Genomic DNA, 12259 nt, shown 5'->3' on the forward strand with positions numbered 1-12259 from the left:
GCGAAGGTTGGAGTACGTTGGACAACAGTCGTATAAGACTTCATAAGGAGATTTGAATGGAGTACCGAGGAAGGTAGATGATTGATGATGAAGGTGGCGGATGCAAAAGCATCTGACCACAGGGTGGCGGGAGCATGAGAGTTAAAAAGCATAGCAAAACCTGTTTCGGTTATGTGTCGATGTTTTCGTTCAGCACGGCCATTTTGTTCAGGGGTGTGAGGACAAGACATTTGATGATGAATGCCTTGTTCATGGAAAAATTTTTGCACACGATTGTTAGTAAACTCAGTTCCACCATCACTTTGAAACACCTTAATTTTACATGATAATTGATTTTGAACAAACGGCACAAAAATTAACAATGCTTCATAAAAATCTGATTTGTGCTTAAGTGGATAAAAATATGTAAAGTGAGAGTGATCATCAACGAAAATGACATAAAATCGATAACCACTAGATGAGGTAACAGGTGATGGACCCCATAAATCACAATGCACTAAATCTAAAGCACGCATAGATCGTTTAGAGTTTAAAGTAAATTGCACACGATGAGATTTAGACAATTGACAAGAAGAGCAAGCATTAGGTTTTGGCAATAATGAAGTAACAAACAAAAAACCATGTTTATGAAGTCTAGAAATAATATCAAAAGACACGTGTCCAAGGCGGTCGTGCAACTTTTCATAGGAGGCTTTTGGATAAGGAGTCGAGTAGGAAGCAATGAAGGCATGATTTCCTTCTCGAAGAACATAGAGACCATTTTCACATGTGCCCTTTGCTAGGATCGCCTTGGTTTTTCGATCCTGAATATGAAAAGAATTATTAGAAAACAAAACATCGCTAGGAGAATCATGTGTAAGTTTGCTGATGGATAAAAGGCGTTTGGTGAGATGTGGTACAACGCGAACATTTTTTAAATGAATATTATTTGAAAATGATTTAAAAAAAGTGAAAGTGTAAAATATAATATTGCTTAACTTGTATACTGTGAATTACGAACGTTGTAAAACTCAAAATCTTAATCATGCACACGTGTTATAAAAATGTAACGAAACATGTTATAATTATGTAATGAAGCATATTATGGTTTCAACATTCGAGATTTTGTCTTTACAACATGTGTGATTATGGTTTTTCAACATGCGTGATTAGAATTTTGAGTTTTACAACATGGGTAATTTCACAACTTACGCTCATACGTTAAGGAATACTATACGTTAACCGGCCTCTAAAAAAACAAAAATAACAACTCTTGGCTCATTAAATCTTCAAATGGCTCTCTTCAACGTTCAATATTTAAAAAACCTTAACAACCAAGGCCATGGTAAGCCAACTGCCGATCTTGAATGTCCCGTGACAAATTCTTTCTCCCTTTCTAGGTGACTCTAAAACCAACAACATTAATGAAAAATACATGCATTTATAGATATGTGGAACTCATTGTATAACGTCTACATCCTTGTCTATGTATAATGTCACTTTCGACATTCGTTCCTTCACTTCGTTTGCCTGCAGAGCCATCATTGTAATCATATTCGTCACATGAGCTAGAAAACGCTATATAAAAATTAAAACAACTTAAAACCGAACCTGTTTTCGCCAGTCAGTGAGTCCCACTATCAGGGACAAGCATGTAGATTGAATAGCTGATCCAATCACGATCCCAATCCAAAGTCCCTTTGCTTTGAGATGTAAAGGGAACCCTAGTAAAACAGCTGCTGGGATCCCAAACAAATAAAATGCTCCAAGATTTACATAAGCTCCTATATGTTGCCACCCACTTCCCCTAGCGATTCCTAAACACAAACCGAATGTTGACATTTTAGTACCTTAAAAAAATTACAAGCAATGGGGAGTACAAAATTTTTGATAATGGGGCAAAATAGGGGTCAGGTAAAAATCAACAAATGCTAATAAAATAACATTAAAGCGTTAAATATAACACACAAAACATAGTCCATTATATAAAATTGAAACAAAATACATTTTAAATAGTCCGCCGCGTGTTTTGTGTGCATGCAACATTGAATTCTATGTGGGGATGCAGCATTGAATATGGGCTAAACACATAGAGGACGATTGTAAAATGTGTTTTTTTTTTTTTATTATTCTATTATATATATTAAATTGATGTATGATTTTTGGGTTATATTGAACAATTTAATGTTATTTTATATACCGGACCCATATTCTGTTTTTGTACCAGAAATCGTTCCCTGTAGGCTATCTGTAATGATCGAGAGGGATATATAAGGACCCATTGCTGCAACATAACTCACAACATGCTTTTCATTGCTGTAAGCCTTTCCAAGAAAATGACGGCAACTGAATACTGTCATGCTAACTATTATGGCTTCAATGATGGTTAAAAACATCACGGTGGAGACTGCTAGCCGAGCTGCTTGTGGGTTCCCAGCACCTAACTCGTTTGAAACTCGAGTGCTATGTAAAAAGATATCAGTTAGTATAAGAATTTGCTTTATAATGATGGAACAGAACTGGTGTCTTGGTGTGCTTTAATATTGCTAAAATGTTACCTTGCGGCAGCTCCAAATCCATATGGTATGGTGAAATGTAATGACGTGATTGTTAGGCTGCTCAAAACAATAATTTCGCTAAATACATTATTTTGACTACGCACGGAGAGTGGGGGTGATTAACGAAAATGTACCATATCGTAATAACCGATGTTTCAAGCTTTGGATTTGGTAACAAGCCTGAGATTAAGACAAGCACTTCAATTGACCACCATTTGAGACTGAAAACATATAAATTACCATCAGAAATGCAGGTCAACAAAGATGGACACAATAAAAACACATTTTCCCCTGTATATATGCCACATGTTGGGCTTACCAAACCATTACAGCTGATGGAATAGCAAGCCTAAAGAATTCTTTGACACCAATGAGCGCGTCTGAGGAGATAGTCACACGCGTATTTTCACACGATGACGAGAAACTGACATAAAAGACAATTAAGACAAGATAAATCAAGTTTGACAAACTAAATGCAACCGCAGCACCAATGCTTCCCATCTTCAGCTTGAACACAAAAGCCCAACAAAGGGGGACATGGAGACATAAAACAAGCATAGAGCTCACGAGCAATGGCAAAGTCAAGCTTTGGGATTGAAGCAATCTCACTAGAGGCTTAACGATCGCACCTCCAAACAAGGCTGGAATGAGGTAGATCGAGTATTTTCGGGCTTCAAGTGCGATCAAAGTGTCCTGGCCTATTAGAATTAAAAATGTGTCCAGGAAAAGCCAGGAGATGCAGACTGGGATGCATACTATTAGCAGTGAAATTATGGCACTGCAAGTATATATACCAATTTTGTTGTATTGTTTGGCTCCGTAAGCTTGGCCACAAAGGGTCTCTAGTCCTCCCACAAGCCCTGACTATTTGTTAACCATATGAGAAGAATCATGTTACAATTATTTAATTAATACAAAATCTGGATAGTATACAATATCAACAAAAAAATGACAATATCATTAACTGAATAAAAAATGATAATATCAAAGTTTGATTCACAAGATCTTCTTATTAAATAATAGTATACCACTACATTGGATAATTGCGACCCAAAACAAGGGTGGCAAAATTAGCGACGGTTTAGCGACCAAAATCATAGTGATTGCAAAAGAGTCCATCGCAACCCAGTCGCAACCCGTTTTGCAAAAATTAGCGACCGTTTGGCCCCTGGAATGAAAGGTTGTCGTAAAAGACCATATACGACCACTTTGCGATTGAAAAGATGGTCTCAATGCGCAGTTATATTTTCTTTAGAATAGCAAACTCACACACGTTCTAAGTCTACTGTTACGTCCACACCAACGACCACTATGAAACTACAATCCTCAACCACCTAGAGAGTAACACACTTAGAACAGACCTTGATACCAGAAGGTTATAACACCTTCACTAAATGTCCAGTTATCTTGTAGATTTAATTTACCTTTGAAATAACAAAATCATGACATTATCTATTGCCAAAGATAAGATTATAAGAGTTAGAGTTAGACATGTTTATATGAGTAAACATGTTTGAATATTATTTTATATAAGGAAAGATTTAAGTTTGAAGTAGAATGCACTTACAAGAAGGCTGAAACCAGTGACATTGGTGAGAGAGGTAGCTATGGCGACGCTAGACAGAGATAGTTCATCAATATGCCCCACCATCACTACCACCACCATTTGCATCAAATACTGTGCCACCGCCACCACCATCATCGGTGCCGCGATTACACTAACTCGCTTCACCTCATGACCAAACTCTCCCCACCTCCTCATCTTCCTGCCTACTTCCGTCACTCTCTCTCTTTATCTGTATTATATATACATCTATAATTAGTATATCTATGATACAAAAATTTATCAATATTATATGTACATCTACATTTCAGTATATCTACCAACATTATTATAAATATATATAACACCGAGGAGACAAAATAGAGGTGCGCAGATGGAGCATATTTCAATATATTATATTCATATACTTGAAACTTGCGTAGCTACCAAGTTGCACTTGGAAGACGACACATAAATCGGATCTCATCAATCGGCTTAAACTAACCATCTAACTTATATAATGTATCATGACAACGTTTATGTATTGATATAAATGTATTTTATTAAATATATAAATTAGTAAGTTAGAACCGGTGTATTACACAAATTAAATAAATATAATTTTATATATTAAATTATAAAATAATATAACTTTAAAAATCTTATTTATTACACAGGTTAAATAAATATAATTTTATATATTAAATTATTAAAAAAAAAGTTATAACTTTAAGAACCCCGTGTATTGTATGAGTTAAATAATTGCATCAAATAAAACAAAGTACATTTTTTGTCCTTATGGTTTACATTCGTTCTCACATACAGACCCTATTTGAAAAATACGGTCATTCCAGTGCTTGTGGTTATCAATTGAAAAAATAACGCCTTTGTTTGAAACGTCCGTTAGTTGAACGTTAGTATCATGGTTAAATGACCATAATACCCTTAAAGGACTGAATTGCAATATAAAAAAGTCATCTCTCCTTTGAAAGGTTATGCAACACCATCATTCACTCTTTCCTCGTTCTAGACTAAATCACCACAAGCCACTAGAGCTGTAAACGAACCGAACGAACACGAACAACTTGTTCGTTTGTTAAGGATATATTGTGTTCATGAACACTTACCGAACAAGATTAAGAAAAGGAACGTTTTCACGAACACATATAAAATCATCAAGGACGACGGTGGCTAGAGGTGGATAGTGAAAAGGAGTGGCGCTAGACCTTGAAACCCTTATCATTGTACAAAGGTCGATAATATATTTCGATATGAATAATGAGAATGAAAGTGTAACGGGGCATAAAGAAGGTAGATTTAAGGTTTCCTTATATTATTTCTTTGGGTAATGAGATTAATAAGAATTACATTATATAAAAAGTTTAGATAAATTAAATAATGCTAAATAATGAACAACATAAACAAACGAACATGAACGAATGTTCACGAACACATTACCGAACGTTCATCAACAGAATTGAACGAATGAGACATTTGTTCGTGTTCGTTCATTTAACTAACCGAACATAATTTCTTGTTCATGTTCGTTTATTAAGTAAACGAACTTTCCGCCGAACAGTTCACGAATTATTTGTTAAACGTTCGGTTCATTTACAGCCCTACCAGCTACCATGTTCCAGATCAATCACTCATCCACGCTGTAACAACCTTGATTCCACCACATCCATTTCTAGCTTACACATCTCATTATCCTCACATGAAAACAATTAAACTCTTCTAAGATTTTTTTTCCTAAAACAAACAATGGGTCCATTTCTAGATACACTTCCGACGAGTGAATCTTTACCGTCACACCTTGCTTTCTCGGTGGGCTCGGATGTGGGGTTTGAGCGTGATGATTGTATACCAGTTTCATAGTGCAGCGAAATAGGGAGTAATGTAATAGTAAAATACAAGTATTTAAAATTCCAAAACTGGTATTAAAACTCTAGGTATCAAATATTTGATACAAAGTATCCCAAAGGTAGGATCAAAATAAAATGGACCTTGAGACATCATAGGTCTTGGCCATTGGGGTGGCAAATTCCAAAGCTATAGACCGATTCTTATCCAGCTTAATGTGTAGGTCCGTCACCGGTAACTCAATCTTTAAAAATACGTCAGCTTTCGCTGGAAAATACAGTTAACCGACTCAATTTTAAAATATTTTAAAATTTTTAAGTTTTCTTTCATTGGGACAGGTATCCTTGTTATCAGATTTACATGCTTGTCACGTTCGGGGACTAGGATGGAAGCAAGTACTCCATTGATATACAGACCATATTTCGGGATTGTCAGGTGTATGTCTACACCCTGCACTTACGCCCAATATAATAATAAATCATGGAACCCGGATATGGTACTCTCAGCCACCCATTGTTTTTGTTATCAAACAATAACAATACAGATTAAATCGGATTATTGCATTATGAAGACATTTAGCTTGTTACCATACCTGAACCAAGGGATTATATACTATATCCCAAGTTTTGATAAAAAAGGTTAAAAAGTATTTACCTGTACTAGTTTAGGACAAAGCGTATACAGTTCGTAGTACAACTGGACTCAAAGTTTATTGTTTACGGTGAGATAACTGGAGGGCTCAATAGTCCAGAGTGAATGGAAATAATATCCATAAGAATTGTTTACGGGTCTTTATAAGTCATTTAGACTTGGATGGTTAACATGGATTTAAGCACGGTTCTGCTAGATTAAGCGTTGACCGGATAGAATGTTGGTTGTAACCATATGAGTGAGGAGTCTCGTGTATTATGGTTGGTTAACCTTACATTCTAATTTGAAAGTGTTTTGAAATGGTTTTGACCCGTTACGACTTATTTATATGGCTTACTCCATTTTAACGAGTCGTATGCGTAAATACAAGTTCAGACGGGAAAACGGGTTCGCGACAAGTCAAATATATTATAACATATTTTTGTTATGTTGTACAAACTATTTTGATGTTAAATATTACATTACATATGTTTAAAACTTCAATCTTTGGTAATTACATAGAGTTTGACTTTTTAGAAATACATGTTTGACTTGCCATGTTGACCCATTTAGATGTGATAATCATGATATACAAATGTAAGGTTTTATTCCATACGTTATATAGACTATTTGGGTGAAATTGATTTGAAATTGGTTAATCAAAGTGGCCAGAATTGAACTGAACGTCAAATAGTTTGATAAAACTGTTTAAAATTCTCGAAGCTCGGACTAATTTAAGCTATGAAACTAATTGCTATACAAATGGCTTAAGGAAAAGGACTTATCAACTTCAGTAGACTTTCTCAAAAGGCCAAGAGAAGCTTGTAAAGAAGAAGTAGAGGAACTCTCACAACACTTTCTAAGTGAAGTGTTGTGTTTTTGAGTTTGGGATGAAGATTGTGAAGCTTAGGAGTGTTAGTTATAGCCAAGAAAGGTTCGTAATGTTAGGACAGGTGTCCATGGAGGCTGTAGAAGCTGATTAGTGTCCATTAAGGTGTCACACTCGAAAGAAATGATGGCAATTGTGAAGAAATGTGGCATTTTTGTAACAAACTGCTGTTGCCAGCGAGCTTTTGGTTGTACGGGTACCCCTTGCGGACCGCAAAGGGTTTCCCATATAGTCCGCAAGGACCTTCAGCGTAGGAATCTTTGAATTTTGACAGTTTCAGCCACTCAACTTAATGTTTTGCCTTTTTTGGCAGTTCAAATCCCCCGACTTCAACCAAGTTAAGTGTGGGGATGTTTTCTAAACACCTACGTGAATTAAAATAGGTTTATCTCGTTTTCTATTTGAAGTAAAATAGGTTTTTATGTTTTAGTCCGCAAGTAATTTACGTATTCAAAGGGTCATAGAGTCTTGTCATTATTCATTCAAGTAATAGAACCTACGTGAATTTCTTTGGACGTTTTGCTCTTTGGTTATCATACCAAGTTAACAAAACAAAACGAGCGTCTCCGTACAAAGGCGTGAATACTGAGTTTAATATTACTAAAACATTGTTGAACCTTTTCTTCTACATAATTTTATGTGGGTATAAAACTAAATGACGCGGTTTCTAAATTATTTTTCTAATCTTAACGGTGACATATTGAAATAATATTTCTATAGAAATTAATAATATATGGTACATCCATCAAATGAAAATGAAAGCCAACAGAAACGCACTTTACAACATTTTTTGTGATTAAACAAGTAAAGAATATCACATAAAGGAGTCTAGAACACTCATGAGTTTATGCCACTTCTGATTTCAACATGAGGTTTCCTATCTAAAAGTGGTCCAAATTCCACCCTTTAAAATTCTTCAAGAATTGCCTTCCTATATGCCTATGTAATACTTGATTTTCGGTTATGTCACTAGATTTTAAAAGGGTGATTTGCACTTGACATGAATCATTTTTACCACAAAAGAATGATGACCAGTTGTTCTCTTGTATTAAAACATAAATGAAATCAAATTTAATTATAGTCTTGAAACAATGGGCCGTCACTATGGAACAAAGAGTTTTCCAATCAATATTCCATTTTTAATATGAATGAAATTAGGATTGTTGTTAGCCATGAGATATACACATTTACAATATTTTGATAGAATGGGTGATATTATTTTTTCCAAATCTTAGAAAATAGTAAAAATCATATAAAAGGAATTTATGCCTAACAAGCTACATAGAAATAAAGAATTTTTCCTCTAAAACATGTACACAGTTTTCTTCTGTCTTTCAGTCTTGCTTTTATGTTTAAAATGAAAATCGGAATCGTGTATATTCATAATCTAGCATGCTTGAAAAGATGACCAAAAAGCATAGTATTATATTATACCTTTATAATTATATGATATTAATTACATTTTAAGGGTCCAACATCCAGTATGGTTGATTAGCTTTTGTATGTATATATATACCATAATACCAAGTCATTAGCACATACCAATATAGACTACCCCCCCCCCCCCTCCCTCCCTCCCTCCCTCTCTCTCTCTCTCTCTCTCTCTCCACAGCATATATTTTTTTCAAAGTGAAGCAGTTAGCAAATAATGGGAGCACTTGATTACCTCTCCAACTTTTGTACTGTCACAAGCACCAGCATCAGAAGTAGAAGAAAACCAATGCAGGCACACACACACACTTTTCTTCCTTTCTTTCTCTCTATATATCTATCCATATGTACAGTACTATATGTATATACAAAGTTTCAATCTGACAATCAAAAGATGGATTGTGGTTTCTTTTCCAGACAGTTGAAATCAAAGTCAAAATGGACTGTGATGGATGTGAAAGAAGAGTCAAGAATGCTGTTAAGCACATGAAAGGTATATATATGTCATATTTCCTCTTACATATGTATGATAGGAGAGCTTCATTACAAAATCTCTATATGCTGTTCTAATGATGTTGAATTCCGGTATGTTTATAAGGTGTAAAGACTGTGGAGGTTAACCGAAAGCAAAGCCGAGTAATTGTTAGTGGATATGTGGAGCCAAACCAAGTGTTAAAAAGAATAAAGAGTACAGGCAAACGAGCCGAATTCTGGCCATACGTACCGTATAATTTGGTCAGTTATCCCTATGTGAACCAAGCCTACGACAAACGGGCTCCTGCGGGTTTTGTCAAGAACGTTGTTCAGGCTGTTTCGGCCCCAAACGCTACAGATGAGCGGATCACATATATGTTTAGTGACGATAACCCTAATGCTTGTTCAATCATGTAATATACTATATTTAGTAATATATAAGTTTGATGTCTTTTTCACTAGTTTGTTTGCTTTTAGTGTTATGAGAAGTGTCACTATGATTTGATGAATTGTACGTCTTATACAGTTTGTCATACTTCGTAAGAAAGATATAGTTTTTGAGAGGCTCATGTAACTAAAATTACCAATTATGATAACACCATGACGTATTTGGAAAGTTCCCCATTTAGATCAGGGATGAAAATTGGACGAATTTTGGAAAACTATGGTTAATCTTAATATCATACCCGATTATAAAATATTGTCTAATAGCCGGGTGAATAACCTCATGATTTCGATATACATTTTCCTTACCATTCTAATTTGGGATATTTGCTTCTAGTAAGGCCAACTAGACGTCATTAGTCATTGGCAGACCCACCTTTTTTTATTCCCCTTGACAGTCTCATCTTTCAACTATTTTTCCTCCACTAGTCCTCAGTTAAAAAAACTAAACTCCGTTAAGTTTTTTTTCGAATTACAAACTGACGTTTTAGGGCTTTTGATCAAAACGAGGATGCGAGTTTATTGATGTAAAACTTACCTCGAAACGGTGCTCCAAACGACTTGATTTTTGTTAATTGGAAGTTTAAGCACCCGAATTGAAGCACCGTTTTCATCGTTTGGAGCACAATTTCAAGGTAAGTTTTACATCAATAGACTCGTATCCTTGTTTTGATCAAAAGTTCTAAAACGTCAGTTTGTAATTTAAAGAAACTTAACGGACTTAAGTTTTTTTAACTGGACGCCAGTAGATGAAAAATAGTTGAAAGTTGGGACTGTCAGGGGCAATAAAAAGGGTGGGACTGTCAATTGTCAATGACGTCTAGTTAGGATTATTAGAGGTCAATATCCCTTCTAATTTTAATACAATTTATGTTTTTCACAACAGTTTGAAATATCTAAGATACTAGGTTATAACCCCGTGTATTACACGGGTTAAATGAATGAATTTTATATATTAAATAATAAAAAGTTATATATATATATATAGGAACCATATTCTACGGGTTGAATAAATGCAACTTTATATACCAAATAATAAGAAAGTTATACATTTAAAACCACGTGTATTACACGGGTTGAATAAAATAATATTGTTACCAAATAATAAAACAAAAATTATGTTTTTAAAAACCATCGTGTATCACACGTCTTGAATAAATATAATTTTATATACCAAATAATAAGAAATTTATATTTAAAAAAAACTAATGGATATACTCGGTACGCGATAGATATGGTGATTGCGAAGATGATTATTGAAAAGAAGATATATTGGTCAAACATGTTATTCAAGAAGCAAATAAGCAATCATTTGAGTGATAAAATATAAATTATATTTAAAAACCCCGTAATAAATCTAATTTAAAAAAAAATAAGACTTTGCTATTATTAGTAAAATCAATGATTTTATATTTGTAATTTTGTTTGGCATATTTTATTAAAAAGTGCATATTATACATATAGTTATATTATGTCTTAAGTTATTGATGCTTTCCAAAATATTTTTTGATTTTATGTCTAGCATTATATATACTATGGTAAAAGTTTAAAGTTTATTAGAGATAATTACATCATCGAAAACAAAAAGAGTAAATTTGTATATTACAAATAGAAAGTAGGTGTCTATCATATAATATAGAAAATCATATAAATAATTTTATAAATGAGAAGTATACATTAAATTTAAACTAAATAGTAATTATCTATAGTTAAGTAGAAGAGATTAAACAAAATAAAATTTAGTATGAGAGTTATCTATAATTAAATAGAAGAGATTAAACAAAATAAAATATTAAACTAAATAATATTTAGTAAGAATGTTATCTATAATTAATTAGAAGAGATTAAACTAAAATAATAATTATCTATAAGACATGACCTAATACGATGACCAATGTCCTACAAATAGTTTCTTTTATTATATAGTATAGATATAGATATGAAATCGTGATGATATAATTCTTAAAAGATAAGTTAACACTACGTAACATAAAAATTATATATAATATTATTAAATAAATGTTCTAAAAGAAAAAAAATTCATATTTCAAACAATAAACTAATCGAATTAAGTGTTAGTACACTAATGAAAATAAAAACTAGATAGTTTTGGATGCATCAAGTATATGATTTGAGTTATGTTTTCGGATAATCATCACCAAATCTCATTTACATTTATTGTAAGGATTTTTTTACGGTGGTGTAAATAAACAAAACTTTTTTTGGACGAATTGTTTTTTAATATTTTTGGTAAAATTAAAAAAAAAATTGAAAAAACATTTGCTTAAGCCGAGTTCTTTCAGTTTTCATTTTATATATATAGCCGAATTGCAAACCTAAATAACAATTTTGAACAACACATTTTTTCGTAAGCAGTATAAGTGTCTGTCTGTCTATATATATATATATATATAGGGTAGGGTTCTGGAGTGAACACTAGGTTGAGAG

General features: G+C 33.5%; 2 protein-coding genes across 2 annotated transcripts; one reads left to right on the forward strand and one right to left on the reverse strand.

Moving 5' to 3' along the window:
- Positions 1 to 1064: 1064 nt before the first annotated feature.
- On the reverse strand, positions 1065 to 4381 carry LOC110925545 (protein DETOXIFICATION 14). Its single transcript, XM_022169478.2, has 7 exons — positions 4105 to 4381; positions 2857 to 3401; positions 2672 to 2758; positions 2538 to 2594; positions 2204 to 2442; positions 1591 to 1796; positions 1065 to 1509 (listed from the first exon to the last, which is right to left on the reverse strand). The coding sequence occupies exons 1-7, from the start codon at positions 4297 to 4299 to the stop codon at positions 1438 to 1440; spliced, it is 1401 nt and encodes a 466-aa protein (XP_022025170.1). The 5' UTR covers positions 4300 to 4381; the 3' UTR covers positions 1065 to 1437.
- Positions 4382 to 8854: 4473 nt separating this feature from the next.
- Positions 8855 to 9928, forward strand: LOC110921042 (heavy metal-associated isoprenylated plant protein 21). Its single transcript, XM_022165306.2, has 3 exons — positions 8855 to 9188; positions 9311 to 9386; positions 9492 to 9928. The coding sequence occupies exons 1-3, from the start codon at positions 9111 to 9113 to the stop codon at positions 9782 to 9784; spliced, it is 447 nt and encodes a 148-aa protein (XP_022020998.1). The 5' UTR covers positions 8855 to 9110; the 3' UTR covers positions 9785 to 9928.
- The last annotated feature ends 2331 nt before the right edge of the window (positions 9929 to 12259 follow it).

The sequence above is a fragment of the Helianthus annuus genome, chromosome 15 (assembly GCF_002127325.2).
Source record: "Helianthus annuus cultivar XRQ/B chromosome 15, HanXRQr2.0-SUNRISE, whole genome shotgun sequence".
Lineage (NCBI taxonomy): Eukaryota > Viridiplantae > Streptophyta > Magnoliopsida > Asterales > Asteraceae > Helianthus > Helianthus annuus.

What these genes read in the sequence shown, in the direction of transcription:
- LOC110925545 (XM_022169478.2), bottom strand. Translation starts at nt 4,299, where the DNA reads ATGAGGAGGTGGGGAGAGTTTGGTCATGAGGTGAAGCGAGTTAGTGTA. An exon ending in TCACTGGTTTCAGCCTTCTT is followed by an intron (nt 3,402 to 4,104) that starts GTAAGTGCATTC and finishes GTTAACAAATAG; the next exon opens with TCAGGGCTTGTGGGAGGACT. An exon ending in CCATCAGCTGTAATGGTTTG is followed by an intron (nt 2,759 to 2,856) that starts GTAAGCCCAACA and finishes ATATGTTTTCAG; the next exon opens with TCTCAAATGGTGGTCAATTG.
- LOC110921042 (XM_022165306.2), top strand. Translation starts at nt 9,111, where the DNA reads ATGGGAGCACTTGATTACCTCTCCAACTTTTGTACTGTCACAAGCACC. An exon ending in GTAGAAGAAAACCAATGCAG is followed by an intron (nt 9,189 to 9,310) that starts GCACACACACAC and finishes TTTCTTTTCCAG; the next exon opens with ACAGTTGAAATCAAAGTCAA. An exon ending in TGCTGTTAAGCACATGAAAG is followed by an intron (nt 9,387 to 9,491) that starts GTATATATATGT and finishes TATGTTTATAAG; the next exon opens with GTGTAAAGACTGTGGAGGTT.